This window comes from Lupinus angustifolius, chromosome LG13 (assembly GCF_001865875.1).
Source record: "Lupinus angustifolius cultivar Tanjil chromosome LG13, LupAngTanjil_v1.0, whole genome shotgun sequence".
Taxonomy (NCBI): Eukaryota; Viridiplantae; Streptophyta; class Magnoliopsida; order Fabales; family Fabaceae; genus Lupinus; species Lupinus angustifolius.
The window spans coordinates 17,580,351-17,603,455 of NC_032021.1; the positions used below are offsets into that span (position 1 = coordinate 17,580,351).

The 23,105-nt window shown below is 29.1% G+C and overlaps 2 protein-coding genes across 7 annotated transcripts; both read left to right on the forward strand.

Annotated features, from left to right (window-relative positions):
• On the forward strand, nt 8,806-13,238 carry LOC109325096 (serine/threonine-protein kinase HT1). 6 transcript variants are annotated; one of them, XM_019557243.1, is made up of 8 exons: nt 8,834-8,920; nt 9,052-9,144; nt 9,461-9,644; nt 10,104-10,236; nt 10,357-10,552; nt 11,034-11,158; nt 12,093-12,251; nt 12,671-13,238. In XM_019557243.1, the coding sequence occupies exons 3-8, from the start codon at nt 9,475-9,477 to the stop codon at nt 12,971-12,973; spliced, it is 1,086 nt and encodes a 361-aa protein (XP_019412788.1). In that variant the 5' UTR covers nt 8,834-8,920; nt 9,052-9,144; nt 9,461-9,474; the 3' UTR covers nt 12,974-13,238. The 6 variants fall into 6 exon arrangements, with proteins under 6 accessions (XP_019412791.1, XP_019412788.1, XP_019412789.1 ...); XM_019557246.1 differs by lacking the exon at nt 9,052-9,144 and having other exon boundaries at nt 8,806-8,920; XM_019557244.1 differs by lacking the exon at nt 8,834-8,920 and having other exon boundaries at nt 9,031-9,144.
• LOC109325099 (non-specific lipid-transfer protein 1-like) lies at nt 17,527-18,915 on the forward strand. Its single transcript, XM_019557252.1, has 2 exons — nt 17,527-17,931; nt 18,702-18,915. Exons 1-2 carry the CDS (start codon nt 17,573-17,575, stop codon nt 18,733-18,735), a joined length of 393 nt encoding a protein of 130 aa, XP_019412797.1. The 5' UTR covers nt 17,527-17,572; the 3' UTR covers nt 18,736-18,915.

The following is a 23,105-nucleotide window of genomic DNA, read 5'->3' on the forward strand; positions in this document are numbered from 1 at the left end:
GTGCTATATGCTTATTATATATAGATATATATATATATATATGAGTACTAAGAATTTACCAAGGGGTAAAATAGTTAATATATTTTTTAAATAATAACTTTTTATTCAATAATTTTCTTACAAAATCAATATATAAATCTCTCTCACATATATTAAAACAGTTTTGCTGTATATTCCGGGAATGTATAAGGTTTATTAAATGCTTTGAGGCACTTCCACTAACCCCTTGTTCAATTATAGAATTGAATGTGAGTAGTCAATGTCTCTCTTTTACAAACATATTTTTTTGGGTACATATATATTTTCGAGAAAAAGTTATCCATAGAATTAATAATATAATATGAAAAATAACAATATTTACTTAATTTACCAAAATATATGCACAACTTATATAGCCATAATAATATATACATAACCTTTTTATTCATATTTATAAAATAAAAACCTATAAAAAAAAATGTAAGTGTAAACAAGAATATCATAATTAAGTGATATAATAGTACATTGAGTTGTGATATTTGGCATGTAAAAGTTGTTGCTAAAAATGATCCTAAACATTTTTCTCCCTATGGTTAATTCTCATATGAAATTAAAATACACTAGAAAATATCCAGAAACATTATGCATGCTATTTTTTCAACAGCTCCACGTGAGAGCTCATATATGTGCTTGGTAACCATTGGTTCAATCAGAAAACACATAGAGGCAATAAGACAGATATAAATAACACTATTTAATTAATTATATTTCTTTTGGAACATAGGTGGACAAAGAAAGTGTTTTGTATAAATCAGAAATGAATAATAATGTGATGAGTTATGACCCAGAATAAGACCACACTACATAATGTAAACTTTGAGCTAGAAAGTTAATTAATTTATAGCTGTAGAGTGATGATAAAGATACATGCATGTGGAGAAAGAGTGATAGAAGCTAAGACATATATGGAAAATCTCTCAGGAAATGAAAAGACCACTTAGGAGACAAGCATGAAACATATATGGCTTGTCTTACAGACATGAATAATCTGTCAACTATTATTTCATAAAAATATCTGTGGATACATGATTTGGGATTTAACGAACATAACTTGTATGAATATGGAGCAATTTTTGCATAGAGACATGTTTATTGGGTGTGTTATTTCATATCTTATTATATTTTATTCAGAATTGTCACGTGAAAAATTAGTTTATTTCATAAAGATAATTTAATATATTTTGACTCTAAACAGTTAAAGAAATATCATTTATATTTTGCATTTAATCAAATTATTGTACAAATCCTATCATGTGAACTTTTATGTCATTTTATGTTTAAAAGAGTAAAAATGAGTACAAATTAGTGAAAATCAGTTGAGAATAGTCAACCCAGCTCGAGGCACCTACGCCCACTGCATTTAGCTAAGTGTAACTTTTGTGCCGAACACAAATGGGCTAGGTGAAGAGTTGCGCTCAACGCATGTATCTGCACACAACGAAAGATGCAAAAATCAGAAATAGGGAAAGGGGGGTCGAAAATAACTTTTTAATGGAGTCTCCGAAGATCCAATGTGGTTCTTCATATAAAAACACTATGTATTTGATTTCTCTTAGCTTCGAAGATCCAACATGGTTCTTGACAACCTCTTTGGTGTGAACTTTGATTGATGAATTCATGAAAAAAATCTAAGAGCCTGAAAATAGGAATTCATCTTATTGGTACAATTTTTGCACATAGATTTTTACTAATTTATCATATTCGTGCATGTGTTAATATGATTACTAGACATAGATTCAGATGAACATTAAATAACTCTCAAATTTGTTAATATAATTGCTAGACATGGAGGTATATTAACGGTTCATAAATCGTCATCTTGTTAGAGTAGTTGCTAGACATATAGAACTATATTAGCAAGCTACTAATATGACCAAAACATTAGCAAATAGTATGTTTGAGCTATTGCACTAAACTCAATCTCACGAGCATAGTTGCTAAACATAAATGAACATTTTATGGGTTATAGTTCTTTATCTTATGCGTTAATGTTCCCTGATGAAGGTATGCATTTTTCAAAGGAACCTGGCAAGAAAGGAAACATTAGAATCAAGTTTGATTGATATATTTCAAAGGAATAGAAGTATGATCTAAAAAGGGGATGTTGATAACTAAGCTAATATTATTATTGTTAGCTAGTATGCAATGCAAAAAGTAGATATTGAACAACGCTCATTTGAGGAAGTATTGCTGAAAGAATATATTTAATAACATTCGCTTGAGTGAACATTGTTGAGAGTAGACATTCAATAACGTTCACTCAAGCGAACGTCATTAAATGTCTACTTTCTATAGCGATTTTGAAATATTGTTGAGTCTAACCATATATTCTACTGCATTCACGTAAACAACCACCACTAACATTTAGTGACTATTTTAAGCGCTACTATTTAGTAATTTTTGGGTAGTGTTAGTGTAACTGATCAATAGTCTATATATCTTTGTTTGCATACTTTACCCTAATTTCACTTTAGTTTGTTTTTGTTATGGTTGACATTTTCACACTATGAATCAATACGTATTATTTCTCATTTATTTTCCTGTAAAAAGGTAAATTTTAAGTTGTAATACATTTAAAAAAAATTGATATGTGAAAGAAAGTAAAAATCAAATTAAAAAAAAAATGTTGGTGCTAATGTATAAACTTCACCATATATTTATGATGTGTTATTTTAAAAGGGAAAAGTGTATAAAATTATATTCCCCTACTTTTATAAGTAGGTATTATGAACTATTTTTTCTTTCTAATTACTCCTTAAACTTTTAACAATTGGTAAAATTGATCCCTATATAAATATATTGTTAAATTACTTATAAATAATAAGAAAATTGGCGCAATCAGACTCACAATAGTAGCAATGCAACAATGCATGTTATTCAGTATTGATATCTAGAGAAAATAGTCATTAAAATATAAAATTGATTGAGAATAGAAAATAAGTAAATTATAGAATTAAAAGTGATTAATACAATAATATTATTATATATATAAAAATAAAATAAAATTAAAATTCGATATTAAAAAATGCAAGGATTAAAAAAATTCATTGTTTTTAATTTAACATTATCTTTATGCAGGGACAAATTTTACCAATAGTTAAAGTTTAAAGGGTAACTAGGAAGAAAAATAGTTCATAGTATTTATTTACACAAATGCATCATGTGGTAACTCGTGGGATGTGCATCATGTGGTTAAAAGATGCATCAAGACTTCAGTGATTGGCCTATCATTGACATTCATTCCACTGTTGTTTCACTTCCTAATACTCATTAGGTCAAACCAGAGCTTGGTTTTTTGAAGCTAAATGTGGATGATAGCTGCAGATTGGACGATAACTTGAGTTATGGTGGTGGAGTCATCCGTAATAATGATGGTCATTGGATTTCTCGGTTTGCAACCAATTTTGGATTGGAGACTCCCATTATTGTTGAAGTCAAATCTATAGATTATGACTTAAGATTGCCTTGGAAAATGGGTCATCATTCTATTATCTTGGAAAGTGATTGTCTTGAAGCAATTCATATATTCACTAAGGATTTGCATGTTCGCTCTTATCCTCTTGCTCAAATTGTCAAGAACATTTGCCTATTGCTTGCGAAGGATTGGGTTATACTCTTTCATCATGTTCTTCGAGAGGGTAACAAGCTTGCAAATTTTATGTCCAGGGTTAAGCCTTCAACTCCTGATTGTTTACATGTTTGGGACTCTGTGCCTATTAAGGCGTCTTAGATCTTAGACATGGATATTTCTCGTTCCCTAGTTGTTTTTGTTTTATTTTCGATGTACCAAAAAAATCATATACATATTTCACATTTTGAACTCTTACTAGTTAAAATATAATTATGTTATATTATATTAAATATGTTATATGTAATTTTTTTCTCTTTTGAAAGTTTAAATTTTAATTTTTTTTTATCTTGAGTTATAACATTTAGTTCTTTTTAATTTATGAAATATATTAATACTCAATTTTACTAGAATATATAAGTTAAAATTGTTTTACTTTATTGCATACGTCCACTCCAACTAATTGACTTGATATCTTACTCAACCATCCTTTGAGCTCGCTCATGTAGACTAGATGGAAAAGATTAGGGTGGCTTAATCTAAAGTAAGTGATCATTCAATTATAACAAAATTTTATATATAATTTGTCACTATATTTATGTGTAATCAATTTAATTCTTCAAAAAATTATAATGTTAATAACCTAATCCTTTAAATAACTTTGTCACTAAATTAGTGATCTAAAAATTAATGAACACCGATTTGATCCCTCCATTAATAATTCTTAACCATTTGATTAACTTCGTGACAAACTCAAAGCATAAAGAATTAATATGATTTTATATTTCTTTTAAAACTAAGTGAAACTATCTAATAAAATGCTACGGGTCAAATGACAATGACATTATTAATAAAAACATATTTTTTGATAATTAAATAATTATGAATTTAAAATCTATTTAATGTTAGTGTAAAAATTTATACATAATTATCATATTATCCACCATTTATTTAGATTATTTTTTTAAACTGTCAATAATAATTATATATGAATAATATATGACACAATAATAATGTATAAAATCATATATTGTCAATACATATATCTTTTTTTAATAATTATTACTATTTGCTTTGATAATGAAGCATTGATGTAACTAAATAATGAAACCAAATAATAGACTTTAGTTTCTCTTTATTTCAAGTCTATGAATATTGTTATAATTCTCTGTATCAATAATATAAATATCTAGTTTCAACCTGATTCAATTTTCTAGAAGGACCAATTTCACTATCACTTCATAATAATTATATATTTATTATAAAAATATAATTTGGCACGAGGCAAAAGATCCTATATGTCCGTACGTGAAGTCAATGATGAATGCCCCACATGTCATATACATGATAAGCTATTTTCTTGTTTTCATCATAGGTCTTTTTATTATTTTATAATAATAATATCTTTGCACTTATTTGTGCATATATACATTTCTTATATATTATTATAATCTAATATTCCTATAGTATCATAATAAAGAAAAAGTATGAATGTACTAATGGTTTAAAAGTTTTTTACATCATTATTATCTTAATTATTATTGACTATTAAATAAAAATATTACAAATGAATGGTAAATGATGCATTAATTGTGTATAAATATTTATATTGTGCATATATATCCTCTGTTTCAACAGGACCTTGTTTAATTATTTGGTTAGGAAGAAAATGAAAAGAAAATGATAGAGAAGAAAAATGTATATCTATAAAATGACATTATATCCTAACCCTATAATTATTTCATCTCATTTCCTTCCTTCCTTTTTCAGTAAAGATATAATGGTTAGTGAATGAATCCAATGAATAATTCATTGATCACGTCAGCAATAAATATGATATATATCATACGTGCTATTTTTCACATTTATAGAGACTAAAATAATTGTTTAAAATTTGATAATAAATGTGATAGAGTAAAATAATGAAAACTTGTTGAATATTCAAAGATAAAAAGCATGAAGAAAATGAGTTGTGGAATGAAAATGTGAAGGTCTTATGCATCACCATCACCCATTTGTTAATAAGTAAAATAATAAAGATGTGTGAATAATTTAAGAAAAAAAATATATACACTAACCGTGTATAAGTTTTATACAGTCATTATATTATCCACCATTCATATTAATTATTATTGACTCTTCAATGGAAGTAATTCAAATGAATAATATAATAATTGTATATAAATCTTTATATTAATAATGTATAGATATTACACTTATAATTTAAATAGGTTTACTCATGCAACATAATTGATATATGCACTAGTTTTTTACACAATTATTGTTAGGGGGTATGACATGGCCGACTCCTAGATTCATCTTAATTTGATGACTTAGGGATGAGTCTGACCCGTTCAAATAAATAAAAAAATGACAGACTCAATTAAAAGGGATATATCTGTCATCAAAAAAGGACGGGTTCAGGTCTACGTCCAGGTCACCCGACCCGTCTGTTATAGTTATATATCAATAATAGTTGAATAAATATCTATTAATATCCATTATATCTAGCCCACATAACTCAAATACCTACAAGCTCACACATTATATTCACACCACTTATCATGCGATCCTCATTCCTTACCTTTTTTCATTGTTACTTTGTGTGAACTCCAATTTAAGTTTCATTTTTCATTTAATAGCTAGTTATTGTATTCATTCTTTGTGAACTTTTGAGTATTGACATGTTGATGTCATTTCAGTTTTCATGTGTTTTTTATCATTTACAAGAACACTTCAATTTACGTTGACCCTGTCAATAATAATTATATATGAATAATATATGACACAATAATAATGTATAAAATCATATATTGTCAATACATATATCTTTTTTTAATAATTATTACTATTTGCTTTGATAATGAAGCATTGATGTAACTAAATAATGAAACCAAATAATAGACTTTAGTTTCTCTTTATTTCAAGTCTATGAATATTGTTATAATTCTCTGTATCAATAATATAAATATCTAGTTTCAACCTGATTCAATTTTCTAGAAGGACCAATTTCACTATCACTTCATAATAATTATATATTTATTATAAAAATATAATTTGGCACGAGGCAAAAGATCCTATATGTCCGTACGTGAAGTCAATGATGAATGCCCCACATGTCATATACATGATAAGCTATTTTCTTGTTTTCATCATAGGTCTTTTTATTATTTTATAATAATAATATCTTTGCACTTATTTGTGCATATATACATTTCTTATATATTATTATAATCTAATATTCCTATAGTATCATAATAAAGAAAAAGTATGAATGTACTAATGGTTTAAAAGTTTTTTACATCATTATTATCTTAATTATTATTGACTATTAAATAAAAATATTACAAATGAATGGTAAATGATGCATTAATTGTGTATAAATATTTATATTGTGCATATATATCCTCTGTTTCAACAGGACCTTGTTTAATTATTTGGTTAGGAAGAAAATGAAAAGAAAATGATAGAGAAGAAAAATGTATATCTATAAAATGACATTATATCCTAACCCTATAATTATTTCATCTCATTTCCTTCCTTCCTTTTTCAGTAAAGATATAATGGTTAGTGAATGAATCCAATGAATAATTCATTGATCACGTCAGCAATAAATATGATATATATCATACGTGCTATTTTTCACATTTATAGAGACTAAAATAATTGTTTAAAATTTGATAATAAATGTGATAGAGTAAAATAATGAAAACTTGTTGAATATTCAAAGATAAAAAGCATGAAGAAAATGAGTTGTGGAATGAAAATGTGAAGGTCTTATGCATCACCATCACCCATTTGTTAATAAGTAAAATAATAAAGATGTGTGAATAATTTAAGAAAAAAAATATATACACTAACCGTGTATAAGTTTTATACAGTCATTATATTATCCACCATTCATATTAATTATTATTGACTCTTCAATGGAAGTAATTCAAATGAATAATATAATAATTGTATATAAATCTTTATATTAATAATGTATAGATATTACACTTATAATTTAAATAGGTTTACTCATGCAACATAATTGATATATGCACTAGTTTTTTACACAATTATTGTTAGGGGGTATGACATGGCCGACTCCTAGATTCATCTTAATTTGATGACTTAGGGATGAGTCTGACCCGTTCAAATAAATAAAAAAATGACAGACTCAATTAAAAGGGATATATCTGTCATCAAAAAAGGACGGGTTCAGGTCTACGTCCAGGTCACCCGACCCGTCTGTTATAGTTATATATCAATAATAGTTGAATAAATATCTATTAATATCCATTATATCTAGCCCACATAACTCAAATACCTACAAGCTCACACATTATATTCACACCACTTATCATGCGATCCTCATTCCTTACCTTTTTTCATTGTTACTTTGTGTGAACTCCAATTTAAGTTTCATTTTTCATTTAATAGCTAGTTATTGTATTCATTCTTTGTGAACTTTTGAGTATTGACATGTTGATGTCATTTCAGTTTTCATGTGTTTTTTATCATTTACAAGAACACTTCAATTTACGTTGACCCTTGACAGTTTAAATTGTTCTGAAATTTTCAACGTCTTCTATAATTTTCAATGTATTCTATAATTTTAAGTCACGTGATTGTAATGGTTTTTAGTTTAAAAGATGCAATTTACGGTTTATAGTTTATATACTGATGTATATGGTATGTAGGTTTTAGTTTAGTTTATATATTAATTATGATAATTTTGATTGTGACATGCTTAAAAATTTGAGAAAAATAATCTATATTTATTGTTTTGTCCTTTTCAACTTGAGTCCACCCATATCTTGACATGTCTTATTTTGGACATGTCCCTTATATCTCCAATCTTAATTAGGGATGAATCAAGTTCAAAAATTGATTCGATCAATATTTATGGACAAATAGAGGACATGCTTAACTCGTCCCAACGCATCTCACACTCACCCCAAATTATTGTATCATTCGCTATTAATATTTAATCATTACTAACTTTTAGATATAAAAAAATAATAAATGATAAATCATCTTTACTTGTATGAATATTATATTATAAATAAAATGATAATGGTGTTCTAAAATAAAGTAGTTTATCCTGTTTTGATTTCCATTAGAAGATAAAGACTAGTCATAGTCACAATCAACACAAACACACTCAAACCCTTCTTCTCTCTCCTCTCACTTTTGAAACCTCCACTCTCTCTCTCATTCTCTCTCTCTCTCTCTCTCTCTCATTCTCTCTCCCTTGTCGTTACAGAACATATACTCAGAATATGTTGTTCTTCATTCTTCATTGAACCTTATTCCTATTTCATCATGGTATGTAATCACTATCCTTTCTTTTTTCATTTGTTTTAACTTTTCATAACTCTCTACTATTCCTTCTTTTCTTAAAGTTTTTCTTATCTTTATTCATTAATGCCTATTTTTTTATTATTATTGTTATTTAGGTATGCTTCTACCTCAAGCAAAAAGCTTTCACAAGTTTCAAACAACAAGGGGAAAGAGAATAAAAAGTTAATTCATTCTTTTTAAGCTCATCTGTGAGGAAAAAAATGTTTTTTTTTTAATTTTTCATTATGATTCTCTTCTTGTAGCTATAGAACAAGGGATTTTTTTTTCTATTTTTGAAACTATGGAGATGATGTTCACGTAGAAAAGAAGGTTCATTCATGTAAAAATTGGATTTTTTTATTCCCTTTTTATTTTTATTCACTTTAACTTTGGAGAAGCAGTGGTTCTAGAATATAGGAATTGGGGTTTTGTTGTGTTTTTGGATTTAAAAGGTAGTTTTTTTATAATAAAAATTTGAACTTGTTTTGTGGGTAATCATGATTGAAATGAGGATTTGGGATATAGTTTAAGGTTGCAGCATGAGTTTCAGAGAAGGGAATGAATGTGAAGAATCAAAATCAGTGAGTCAAAATGAGTCACTTACAAATTCTCAGTTAACAGTTGATGAGAGTCTTCTGGTTGATCCCAAGTTATTGTTTATCGGCGATAAGATTGGTGAAGGAGCTCATGGCAAAGTTTATGAAGGAAGGTAAGTTGCAAAATTTCTGGTATATATTTTATTATTATAAGTACTGGTTATCCAAGAAAAACTATAGGGGAACCTTTAAGAAGTGTTTAGATGTTAATATTTTGTCTATAGACATGATTTACCATAGGATATTATGGTGTTGTTTGATCATAATTTTGTGGTTGTGGTTGTTGTTGTTTTAATTTATGGTTGTGAGTTCATGTGGATATATTAGTTGGTTATGATCCCTTGTATGTTAGACCCTACAATGGTAGGATATTTATTTACAATACATTTTGTGTTTGAGCAAAACAACTTAATTCAATAAGCTAATTTAAAATAAGGTAACAAGAGCTTTTTTTCATAAGCTTTTCTGATAAGTTTACTAAAGTAAGCTAGTTTTGTGTGTACATGATACATCAGTTGATTTTCCGGCAACTAGAGTCCTGGTTTATGTAGGAATAGTTAATAATTTTCCAGGTATCAAGACCAAATTGTTGCAATTAAAGTTCTGCATCGTGGGAGCACTTCAGAAGAAAGAGCTGCACTTGAAAATCGTTTTGCTCGGGAAGTTATCATGATGTCCCGTGTCCACCATGAGAATCTTGTTAAGGTGAGTGCCATGCCATTGTAGCATATATCTGTTTCACTATAGCCTGTGTATTTATATGAGTGCCATGCTGGTTATAGTATATATAGTGCTCTTACTGTTTTTTATTTTTACTTTTGGCAGTTTATTGGAGCTTGCAAGGATCCTCTTATGGTGATAGTTACCGAGCTATTACCAGGAATGTCACTGCGGAAATATTTAATGAGTATTCGTCCTAAACAATTAGAACTTCATGTGGCTATAAACTTTGCCCTTGATATTGCTAAAGCAATGGATTGGCTGCATGCCAACGGCATTATACACAGAGATCTAAAACCTGGTACTTTCATGTATACAGAGTACATTATGTGTAATAGTCATTATCCGGTTAATATCGATATATTCATATAATAAACGGGTTATATTAATTTGTTACACTAGGCATATCAGAATTACCATTATATGTTATGAAAGAGGAAAAAAGAAAAAGGTGTTTTTTCTTATTTTGAATTTAAGACAATCATGACAATATAAGGTACTAAAATATTTTTATTTAAAACCTGGTTTCCGCATCTGTCGTATAATTTATGTTGTGCGAAACTTTGTTCTTCATGACTCTAATTTTTGTGAAACTTATCTCTGCGATCCATTCTTCAAATCATAGGAGAGACAGAAGTACTTCTAATTTCATGTGAAAAACAATCATAGTAGCTTTTACATTATTGTTCTAGCATGAAATACAGGTATATGTTGATGACTTCGAATCTAATATTAATACGTGTATCTCTCTTCAACTATGTTTTGAAACTGTCAAAATGCAGACAATCTGTTGCTTACAGCAAATCAGAAGTCTGTTAAACTTGCAGATTTCGGTCTTGCGAGAGAAGAATCTGTGACTGAAATGATGACTGCAGAAACTGGAACTTACCGTTGGATGGCACCAGAGGTATGTTGTATTCTCTGGCCATGATTTTATTGTTTTACTTGAAAACTATCCATGGTCTGATAAAGCTGGCACTTTTTGGTGTTTATTCTCTTGATATATGATATTAAAATCATAGTTTATCGGAATGATGTGATATTAATATCATCAAGTTGCAGTAATCTGAAATTAATTTGAAGAGTGATCTGAACTTAATTTTCGGTTTGCCATAATGGCTGACAAAGTAAATTCTCTGTCTAAAACTGATAGATTTGAATTTATCATTGATTTGGTCCTTGAAATGGGCATGATCAGTCTATTATTTTCCTGACATTATGAAGAAAAAAAACAAATTTAGTCTGACTTTGAAAACCGACAATCCACATAGTCCCTAACAATAATCAACCATCAAACTTGGTCCCTGAAATTTGGTTTGCTTGGTCAATTTTTGGCCCCGGAAGTTTGGTCCCTGCAAAGCTGCAATGTTTGACTTTGGGTTTGTTTATGCTGCAAAGGTTGAATGATCATTTTGATCAAGGTTTGTCACATAGGTGCCAATTTGTAGATGCTTTGTGTTGCACATTGACATAAGGGACTACATTGACTGATGATTTTGACGTTAGGGACTAAATTTGTCTTTTCGAAATATGAGGGACTAAATTGATTGATGTTTTGTAACCGCTGCATTGCCTGTGAGTGGATATTGGCAGTAGCATAGTTTCATTTGTCCAGTTAAGTGCGTTCAATTCGACGTATTAAATTTCTACTAAAGAAGGGACCTGCTACAAGCATGTGGACTAAGTTTTAATTATTTCACTGATAGATAAGAGTAATTTATGCATGTAGGATCCCTATAAGGCATTGAATTATGCACATTAAAAATGTATTATGGATTTTCCACCATATAGGTTTTGTTTATATACATGGAATTTTTTTACGAAAGGTAATGTTTTCGCAGTTGTACAGTACTGTGACATTGCGCCAGGGAGAGAAAAAGCACTATAACAACAAGGTTGATGTATATAGCTTTGGAATTGTTTTGTGGGAGTTACTAACAAACCGAATGCCTTTTGAAGGGATGTCTAACTTACAGGCTGCATATGCCGCTGCTTTTAAGGTATTAAATTTGATATTACTTTGTGTTTCTTCATTAATCAGCTGGTTGCCATTTTTCCCCTTCTTAGAAATGTTGATACAAACTTCGCCCCGACGAGGATTATGTGGTACTCTACATTATCATGTCACGTATGCTGCTTTTCAAGGATCAAGGTTCGGGGAAATTGCAATTGATATCTTTGAGATTTGTCACAACGACATGCACACCCCTTTTTGGTTCGAAAATAACATGGACTTCCCTGATTTTTTATTTTGTCCAAACTACGTGTTTGCATGTGTCATCGTGATAACCTTGCGGTATTGAGTGCAATTTCCCCTTAAGGGTAATATATTGATTGGTAAACATGCTGAAAAATTTCGTTGGGAGTTATTGGATTTGTTATCTGCCAATCATGACATGGCATACATTTGAGATTGCAGCAAGAGAGGCCTAGTATTCCTGACGATATATCACCCGATCTCACGTTCATCATACAATCATGTTGGGTCGAAGAACCCAACATGAGACCAAGCTTTAGTCAGATCATCCGCATGCTCAACGCGTTTCTCTTCACACTCTCACCACTATCTCCTCCTTTGCCATCAGAACCTGACAACGATGAACCCGAAGCAGCAGCAACAACAGCAACAAGTAATGGTGCAATTACCGAGTTTTCTGCCCGGAACAAAGGAAAGTTTGCTTTTTTACGCCAATTGTTTTCTTCAAAGAGGACCAAGAACTAACAGTGTGAGTGGTAAAAAGTTTTAAATCATCTTTTGTTGTAGATGAAAAAGATATGGCATGGTATGGTACATAATTTATGAGTAAAACCATCTAATGTAACATGTTCCAGAAAAGAATAGAATGTTGTTTATAGACTTTATGAAAGAAAAATAGGATTTGTTTACCTTATCTAGTTAATCTTGTTGTAAAGAACACATTGGTATAAACATATTCTTGTTTTGAGAAATGTTATTAATTAATGCATAGTAATTATTTCATTGTAAAGTATTTGTGTCCAAACATTATCCTTTTGCTATGCTTTTTCTTTAAGCATGGTATTGTTAAGTGAGGTTTTTCTTTTGCATTGATATTTGTGGATGTTGTCTAAATATGGTTCTACTTAGAAAATGACATCAAACTTGTAATAGGGAATCATGTTTTTCAAAGGTAATATTCTTTTTGGGAAAAAAAATTATGCTCATTATATAAAGCTTCCACCTAGTACAGAATGAAGAGAATAAATGTATGCAATCTTATCCTTACAAATAAATATTTTCAGGATTTGAATATATGACCTTTTGAAAATTCACAAAATAAATTTTAAAATAATATTAATATCCACTGAATTTGAATGGTCCTTAAGAAGAGTGATGAATATGTTAAGATATTTGTGAATGCATGTATTAGTTAGTCTAAGCTAATATAAGGAGTTTGGTATGATGGTGTTTTCAGTGGGTCTAAAGTTCAGACTAAAATAAGATAAATATAGTTAGACACTACTTGTCTAATGTTATAGTATTTTTTTTAAGTATGTCAAATGTTCGATTTGTGATACCATTGGTAATATAAAAAACGTTTATAATGTGATAATTATATTTGTCTTCTCAATGTAATAAGATGGATACTGGAGAAATTCCCCTTTCTAACCAAATAATCTTTATAACTAGGGTTACAATCACTTATTGTGACATTTTGTTGGAGATTTAGTGGATCCTTTTTTAATGTATAGACTAAACATTAAGGTCCATTTCTCTTGCTCATTCTAGGCTTTGTTTCTATAAACTCACAATTTTCACAACTCTTAATCACATAAATATAACTAGATGATATGTTACCACTTTTCTTAGTTTAAAGGGGGATTTGTGTTGATGAAATTCAATATCATTCAAATCCACAATTATTTGCCCAATATTCATGTCATATAATAAACATCTCCATGTTCTAAAATAAGACAAACTAAGCTACTATTACTTCGTTAAACATTACCTCATATATAACCCTAACTACCATGGTTATAAATATGGTAGTCATATTCATGACAAACATATAATTATACCAAACATATAATTAAATAGAGTACATATTATGTCTCATAATTTGTGTCACTCCATGTGTTATGAACTATGAATAATCAGATAAATAATTAATAATTATATTTTTAACTTAAATACATTTTCTTCAATTAAGATCAATTTACGCATGAAAGTTTTTAATATTTTTCAAAATGACAAGTTAATTATTTAAACCTTGATAATCAATATAGTATTAATAACAATACAGAGTACCAATGAGAAGTTTTCCTTTCAAATCAACCTAAATTATCAGCTTTGACTATGAGGGTCATTGGTTATTAGGATTTCCGCGAAATTTTGGATCCAGTTCCTCTATATTAGTAGAGCTCTTGACAATGAAGAAAGTTTGAAATTGGCTTAGAATTTAGGATATTAGAAAGTCATTTCTGAAAATGATTGTCTTGAAGCAATCGAGATTATTTTAGAACGAATCTAGATTTAACTGAATAATATTTTGCATGTAGTCATATTTGTATTTAGTTATTTCCTGGTTGAGTTGTAGAAGTTAAATTTGTTACAAGATGGTAAACAAGTTATTGGCTTGTTTCTTGATAAAGTTAGGCTCACATTCGTCTACTATTATCTGCGTCTGAACCATAGCTCCATGTGATTATGAGTCATTTCTTAATAGAGATTTATTATCTGTAAATTAACTTTTGTTTTTTCCTTCTTGTTTCCCATATACCAAAAAAATAATCTTTATTACTATCTTTGATAACAACTTTCCACCCAATAGAATTTCTATTTCATAATTTTCCCAAAAACATAAATTTGTGGGGTTGGAAACCCTCATAATAAATTTTGGGTTATTAGTAACTTCTATGTTGCAAAACTGATTTTGGGATATAAATCACATGTTTCCATTTTTGTTTCATTTCTTATCTCGGACCAATGAAAAAGTGACACTTAATCAAAAATAAAAATTTTAAACACATAAAATAACAAATTTAAATTGCTTAAAGAAATAAACAATTATCAAAACATACTTCAATCAAAACATGCAAATATATCAATTAAAACATGCACCTTTTCCCGAAGTTGAATAACCCGTTTAGGAATAAACAATTATCAAAAAATAATATAACATACACATTATCTAGTCTAGTATAAAAGATCAAAACTAATTTTAGTCCCTGATATCCAAATATATCAATTACATGATTTTATACTTTGTTAAAAGCATATACATCAAAATAATCCCTACATACAAAAAAATATTTTCTATACAGCAATTGAAAACACATTTTCAAAAGGGTAGAATATTAATAATGAAACTTCTATTATAGAGATTAGATTGGGATACCACTTTTTATACTTGATTGTTCTGAGTTAAGTGTTGGAGAGTAAGTCCCACATCGCCTACCTCATTGTCTTGGTAATGGTTTAAATACCTGTTGGCTACTCCTCTAATTGTCAATTGGTTTTGAGATGAAACCTTAATTTGGTATCAGAGCTAGAGCCATTTAGTTATGGGTCAAGGTAACATTTTGGCATCTTGGAGAATAAGTCTCACATCCTCTACCTTATTATCTTGGTAATGGTTTAAATATTTGTTGGGCTACTCATCTCATTGCCAAAACCTTAACATTAATTGATGTTTAAATTAATTCTAAATAATTTGATTTGACATATACCAATGATTTCGGAGAAGTAATGGGTGTTATGTTCAAAATTTCAAACTTATCGGAAAGTGACCAATCTCCTAGGGGACCCAAGCCAAATTTATAGGACCAGACAAGGACTGAGCCTAACCCCATGGCTTAACTTAATATAGAAACTCATGATCAGGTGAAGCACCTATCAAACATATAGGTCTTAGTTTAGTGATCCGGTTATCACATAGCATGCATTATATGAAAGATTTAATATATATGTTGGAAGGTTTTTTTAATTTTAAACATATTCATGTAAATTTTTAAACAAAAGTAATATAAATGAATAATAAATAAAATATTAATTGCATAAAAACTTTATATGAAACTTGCTTAGATATAAAACTCTTAAACAAAATATTTTGTCAATTACTTTCCAACTTCTCCATGTACTAAATATTCAACATGTTAAGCTTATTGAAATAATATTCAATTTGTAGCCACAAGATTTTGACTTGGATTTGCAAATATTTTATCTAGGTTTAAGGGACTTTATAGCTTTAGATTGTCTAAAGATGCTCACTTAAATCAGTTAAAGATGGTATGAGAGGAAGTGATAATGAAATTTAATTAGGAGAAGGCAATCTTTTGTTTGAGAATTTGAACTAATTGATATTCTTATGCAGGAACTTCATCAAAACGTGTTTACACGAAAACTCACTTGATTTGTGACCTTATGACAAATTTTGAAACATTATTTGGTAAAATCAGCTTACAAGCTTCTCGCTAAACAAGTTAATCAAAAGTCCGGAACAACTATTATCTTTATTTTCATTGGGATTTCAAAGAACCATTGAAGGTTGCCACCTTTGCTTGGAGACTTTTCTAGGATAGACTAACAACTATGGAAGCCCTACTTAGGAGAGGGATATCTTTTGCCCAAAGAGAAGGACCTTTTTGCATCTTCTATGTCGAGCACCTAGAATTTACCCAACATCTTTTATCTTCTTGTTAACTCATATTATGTTTAGTTCACCCAATCATTTCAATCATTGAATTTGGGTTTAATCCATCCATTTGGTTATTATAAAGTTGTAACAATTGACTTTAGATCCTTTGCTAAGGGATTGTTTTGATCCATTCTAATGTTTTTTTTGTTTCCTACATGTATCCTCGCACTGGAGGTAATCCTGTCCAAGTCGGGAACATCCACAGGTATATGAGCTAACTCTTCCAACGAACATTTTTTCCATCCACAAGACTCGAACTCGAATTCTTGCTTAAGGGGAATCAAATATGTACCACTTGAACCAACGCTCGTTAGTGATCCATTCCAATGTGTCACCTAAGCAACACTCCATTAATCCTAATTGACGCAAACACTAACCTAAAGACTAATTAATAACCCTCACTTTCCAATATTGTTTTTTATACATATTTGGTATATAGAAACTAACACCGAATTAAGGAATTGAAAACTATTGATTCTACTTGGAACACTACATGTTAATATTAAATGAAAAGGAAGAAATTGACAAATACCTATAGTTTCTTTATCTCACATTAGGGTTACTAAATCTCTATATAAAGTCCCTTACATGCACCACAACTAAATCACACACACCCTTCACCAATTGCAATATAATTCCCTTCTACTTCTAAACCTTTCAAAATCATGGCTACCCAAATGCTCAATAAACTAACCTTCTTGGCTATGATAATAATAAGCATGGTTTTAGGGTTAATCCCCTTGGCCTATGGTGCTATTCCATGTGGCCAGATTCAACTGAAAATAACACCATGCTTAGGGTATGTTAGAGGACCTGGTGGTCCTGCACCAGGACAATGTTGCAATGGACTTAGGGCAATAAATAATGAAGCTAGGACTACCCCAGATCGTCAAGATGCATGTAAGTGCATCAAAAACACTGTTCTTAGCATTCCTGGAATCAATCTTGCAACTGTTGCTGCCACTCCTGCAAAGTGTGGAATCAACTTGCCCTATGAGATCAACCCCAACATTAACTGCAACACGTACGTAGTAGTATATATGTATATATATAAATCGGTTCGGACTAAGTGTTGTTTTTCTCTTTAGGTTTAAGAGTAAAATTATCTTGTCAGGATAAATACAAAGATATAATTGTCATTGCATATAACTTTTTGTTTGTTTATTAGCACCACTTCCCTCTCGAGTAATGTAGAGAAGTCTAATCGTATAAATCATAGACCATCGATACTCTTTCTTTAGTTACAAAATGTGATTTCAACAATATGTTATATCTACTGTTTGTTATCACTGAGATTATATATGGTTTATTTTTGTTTCATTATTTAATAATCAATTTGAGTGAATGAATTATAATGATAAAAATCATTTATGGTATAAATAATTGTTCATGTTATAATTATTTACCTATTAGTTATTATTACAAAATATATAAGTAAATTTAATACTTGTATAAATATGTATGATATCTGCTACATTCCATTTTCATCACTAGATCAGATTTCACGAAAAAATATATTACCAAAACTAATTATCATTCAAATAATAAAGCTCCAAATGTTATATACCAACTTTGAATATCACATTATAGGAGTTACTCTCATCACAATAATAACATTGTCGTCTTTTAATATCTAGAGGTTACATATTCATCAACTTTTGAAAATTATTTCTCTTTTGTAATAGGACTAGTAAACAATTTTTTTATATTGATAGAATATATAAAGTCATGTGACCTTTTGATGCATTATGAATATACTAACATAAAATTCACTTTGATTTCATATGATTGCAGAGTTCGTAGAATGCATGAAGATTTGCGCATGTGACATTGTACTTGGTTCATGGTAATAACTATATATTGCAAAGAAATAATAAAATATGATAAGATGGTTTGATATCCCTCATTGTCATGATTCCCAATGAGGGAGTCCTTGAGATTATGCATCTTATTATATTTGTATTTTATAAGAATAATTATAAGAATAATAATAAAATCTTATGTATCTCAATTTAAATGTTTGATTGTCCCATGTGACATTAGATTTCTCATCATTGTCATTCTCTCATCTCATACATGGTCTTAATTAATTGCCTCATTTATCATCCCTTAGCTTTCAATTTTGAATGGTGCAATTATTACCAATAGGTACTCCATTTTATAACATTGTTATAGTATATGAGAATCAAGACTCAAGAGATGTTATATAATATCCAAATTTAATCAATTATATTTTTGAAAAATTATCTTAAGCATGTCAATTCACTAAGAATTATACTCTATTTTGTTCAAATGTAACTCTTTTGGGAAAGATTTAAGTATATCATACTTAATAAATACCAATTGTAACAACAACCATATGTTATATCAACCTTGTATCTTTTAGCTTTTGTGTAACTTAGTATTAATATATTCTAAGACTATATCTTGATCCTTCTAATTAAGGTGGCCAACAAATGTACAACCTAATTACTATAAATTGCCCTCCAAGACTACCCTTTATGTTCTCTATCTCGTGAACAATACTAATTATAAAACAACTTTGATGTTTTTTAAGGGTCACCTCTCCTATATATGTGACTATTGCTTATTTTTGTTAGTTATTTTTATTAACTAACCTCCATCCATATAGGACACCGGTCCCCAATTTGGGTAACATAGCATCCTCCAAAACTAAATTTCACCCTTTCATTATCTTTATCCCAAAAACAAAAATAAAGGAAGAAAATATGACTCTAAGCCTCTCACTTTGTCTTGAGTTATTTACTATTTCTAATCTTCACAACTCTCAATAAAATTGTATCTAAAAATTCAGTCTATAGTTGACACTTACTCACACAACTCATCAAATTCTCTCCATCAACAAAAACCCATCAAGTTTCTTAGCATGAATTTTCAAAATCTCCACAAAAAATTTCATCTACATGGTCCAAATCAAACTTAATGAAGTATTTGTGGACTTTGTTGTTGGTCTTGTGTCATAATTAGCAAGTTTTTTGTATTGCTAAGAGTATCTCTTCATCTTAAGATAATGAACTAATTAACAAGTGTTGTTCGAAATAAAACTATCATGGTTAGTATGGAAGGACAAGATAGGTAAAATGGGAGTTTGAGAAATTTAATGGTATAGTACTAGTTTGTTGCAGTGTAATAAAAACCATACTGTATTGGACGGTTCAACTAGAAAACTAGCGAACCAAACCCTTACCAGTACAGTACATCATCTATACCAGTCATGTAACAAAACCAGTGGAAATTTAATTTCTTTATCATCACACATTTTTCACACAAAAGTGGGCCAACCTAAAATTGTAGGACATCTTATATTATCCTTTGCATGATTAGTTAATAAATATGAAGCAACTAGCTGGCCACACTTTTAAGGGAAATGGTTTGGAGAGAAATAGTTTAAAATCAAAAGTAGGAGGGGTGAGAATACTTTCCCTTATCAAATAGGGGAGTTCATCAAAAAAACAAAATAAAAAATAACATAATATATTTTTTTATCTGAGATGACATTTTTATCATTAGAAATAAAAATAACAATTTCCCCTCTAATATTGGAGTGAATATTTCTCCAAATTGGAGAGGGAGAGAGTACAAGTTTTATATTATGATTGCCTAATTTTAGTTCGTTTTTTATGTCATCTTCACAATGGTTGAAATGGTTTATAACCTAGGCTAAGTGAGCAACGAAAAATTATTTCAACGGGAAAATAGTGTAAGTATGTGAGACATATCTCTGTTTTTTCTATCTTTTATTTCAATTTTTCATTAGGATTTTGTATATCCATACAAAAATTTAGATCACAATTCATAAACAATTTCATTAAAATATGTGGAGAGGTGGTAATTTTTCCTTCCTTCTTTGGAGGCAATCTTGTTGTTTTACTTGGAAACATTCACACTATGATAAGATTAACTCTAATGATGTAATTTTTTTCATATATAATACTCGAATCTAGAACTAAACTAGTCAAACCTAGGCTTGGTTAAGCTCAATATGAAGTTTTCAGCTTGAAATTCGACTTGAGATCAAAATGAGTTATGTTTCCAACTCTAACTTGTCTTGATTAAAGTTCATGAACTGTTAGATTCGATTCGTCAGCTGAATTGGTTTCGTTCAATAAGAGTTAATGAATTGTTTAATTCAACTTATTAGTTCGATTCATTTAGTGAGTAAGTTTTTTAAACTTACTCTACATCTTAACCATCAATTTTATGAACATCTAATGGTTTAGATCTACTCACTAATTCAAACCATTGATTTCCCTAAAATTGATGGTTAGGATGAAGAGTAATTTAAAAAACTTACTCTTGGAGTAAGTGGATCCCTTCTTTATATATATATATATATAAACATATATATAATTGAATCATTTTATGAATCTAACTACTCGAACTATATCTGGTTTAATTCCAATTCATTTATATAACATGCTTAATTTTTAACTCAAAATCAATTTATTTGATTCATGAGTTTGGTTCAAACGAATATCAAACTAATTCGATTGATTATAAACCATATTATTATTCAATTTTTTCATTCAAATAAGAATACTAAACCAGGTTTCATTAGAACCAAAGTAATGAATGTTGTTCATAAATGTTGAAATGAATGTTGTCCATAAATGTTGAAGTACAATATCAAAGAAAAGACCCCTCAATGTAAATGTTGTTCCTACTAAGAGAGAACCAAGTCATTCATATCCAAGGTAAATGTTGCTTCACCCTATTGCTATAAATTATTAACAATTTTTTTGTTGCTAAATATCTTGTTTTCCCATTAAAAGAGGGATGGTAATGGCTACCTGGATACATGAGTATCCACAAAAAATACTTGTTATGGGTCGATTTTGAGTCTGTATTTTTAGACCTACTATTTCTTCCCGTTATATATATATTGTTAATCCATAATATTATATTGGTAATTAACAAATACGATTGTTATGTTGCTAAATAATGATGTTATATTGTTTTGTAGTGATGTGATATTATGTTGTTAATTAATATGTATAATTCAATATTTTGTTGATTCAAAAAAATTTACTAAATCAATTTTACATCATAATGTTAAAATAATCAATTTAAAATGTGTTCAAAACATTAAATATGTTTGATAAATTAGTCACAATTTTTTTTATGTTTTTTGAATTTGTGGGTTCTCAAAGATCCATTGTGTACCCAAAGACTCGTGGATAACAGACCCAACTAATATCAACACGAATTTGAGCTCAAAAATAAAGCAACATAGATGATCTAGGTAATGCACTACCTAAACCTATATCGAGACCTATTATCATCCTCACATTCTTTCATGTGATTATGTAAATGCACTCATATTCATAATTTCTTTGTATCAACCAATGTAATTGCTGGATCCAATTCAAATAGGGTTTTGAGTTATGGGGTTTCTATCATTTATAGTTCATATAATCACAATGGAATCATGATAATTGATAATAAGTGATGAAAATCATGAAATTTTGAAATGAAATAGAATATAACATCACGCGTACTCGGCGCGTGGAAAGACAAATGAGTTGATATCAGGAGGGGCCCACAAGGATTTTGGTTGCCGTTAATGTAAACACTAAGGACTAATCGAACGGTCCAAATTTAGAGTCAAAGACCTATCTTAATGGCCATCTTTGACCAATACATGCTTCTTTTTATAATTATTTATTTATTAGAATAAAAACGTGAAATAAAAAATGAATAATGTGATATCTCATACTAAATCTTTTTATTAATTTTTGTATCAACAAAAATGTAACACATGTCACTTAGAAATTAATCATTAACAAACAAATAAAATATCACATTTTGACATATATCACTTTATTGTAAATAAAAAAATTAGTAAAAGAATTCAATAGAATGATATATCATTTTTCATAAAAAAATTCTAAACTTTGACCATGTTGTCATCTCAATTGAAGTGATTTTGTTGAAAATCGTGGAACACTTTGAAATTACAAAACTAGTCATGGACCCACCACATTTTTTTTTTATAGTTTCAATAGTTTTGTGTGTTTGAAATGTCCAAGAGGTCCTCAACTTGTAAATTAAAAATAGTAAATTACTAAAACTTAGTATTAGACGGCAAGACCATTTCGGCTTGTGACTTCAATACATGCTAATTGTAAAACCATTAATTTTCCTTTTAAAAATTTAAAATACTAATGAGGTGATTTA

Excerpts from the sequence above, each read along its gene's own strand:
- LOC109325096 (XM_019557246.1), top strand. The coding sequence starts at position 9,475 with ATGAGTTTCAGAGAAGGGAATGAATGTGAAGAATCAAAATCAGTGAGT. Across the intron at positions 9,645-10,103 it reads GGCAAAGTTTATGAAGGAAG|GTATCAAGACCAAATTGTTG; the intron begins GTAAGTTGCAAA and ends ATAATTTTCCAG. Across the intron at positions 12,252-12,670 it reads CATATGCCGCTGCTTTTAAG|CAAGAGAGGCCTAGTATTCC; the intron begins GTATTAAATTTG and ends TTGAGATTGCAG.
- LOC109325099 (XM_019557252.1), top strand. The coding sequence starts at position 17,573 with ATGGCTACCCAAATGCTCAATAAACTAACCTTCTTGGCTATGATAATA. Across the intron at positions 17,932-18,701 it reads CCCAACATTAACTGCAACAC|AGTTCGTAGAATGCATGAAG; the intron begins GTACGTAGTAGT and ends ATATGATTGCAG.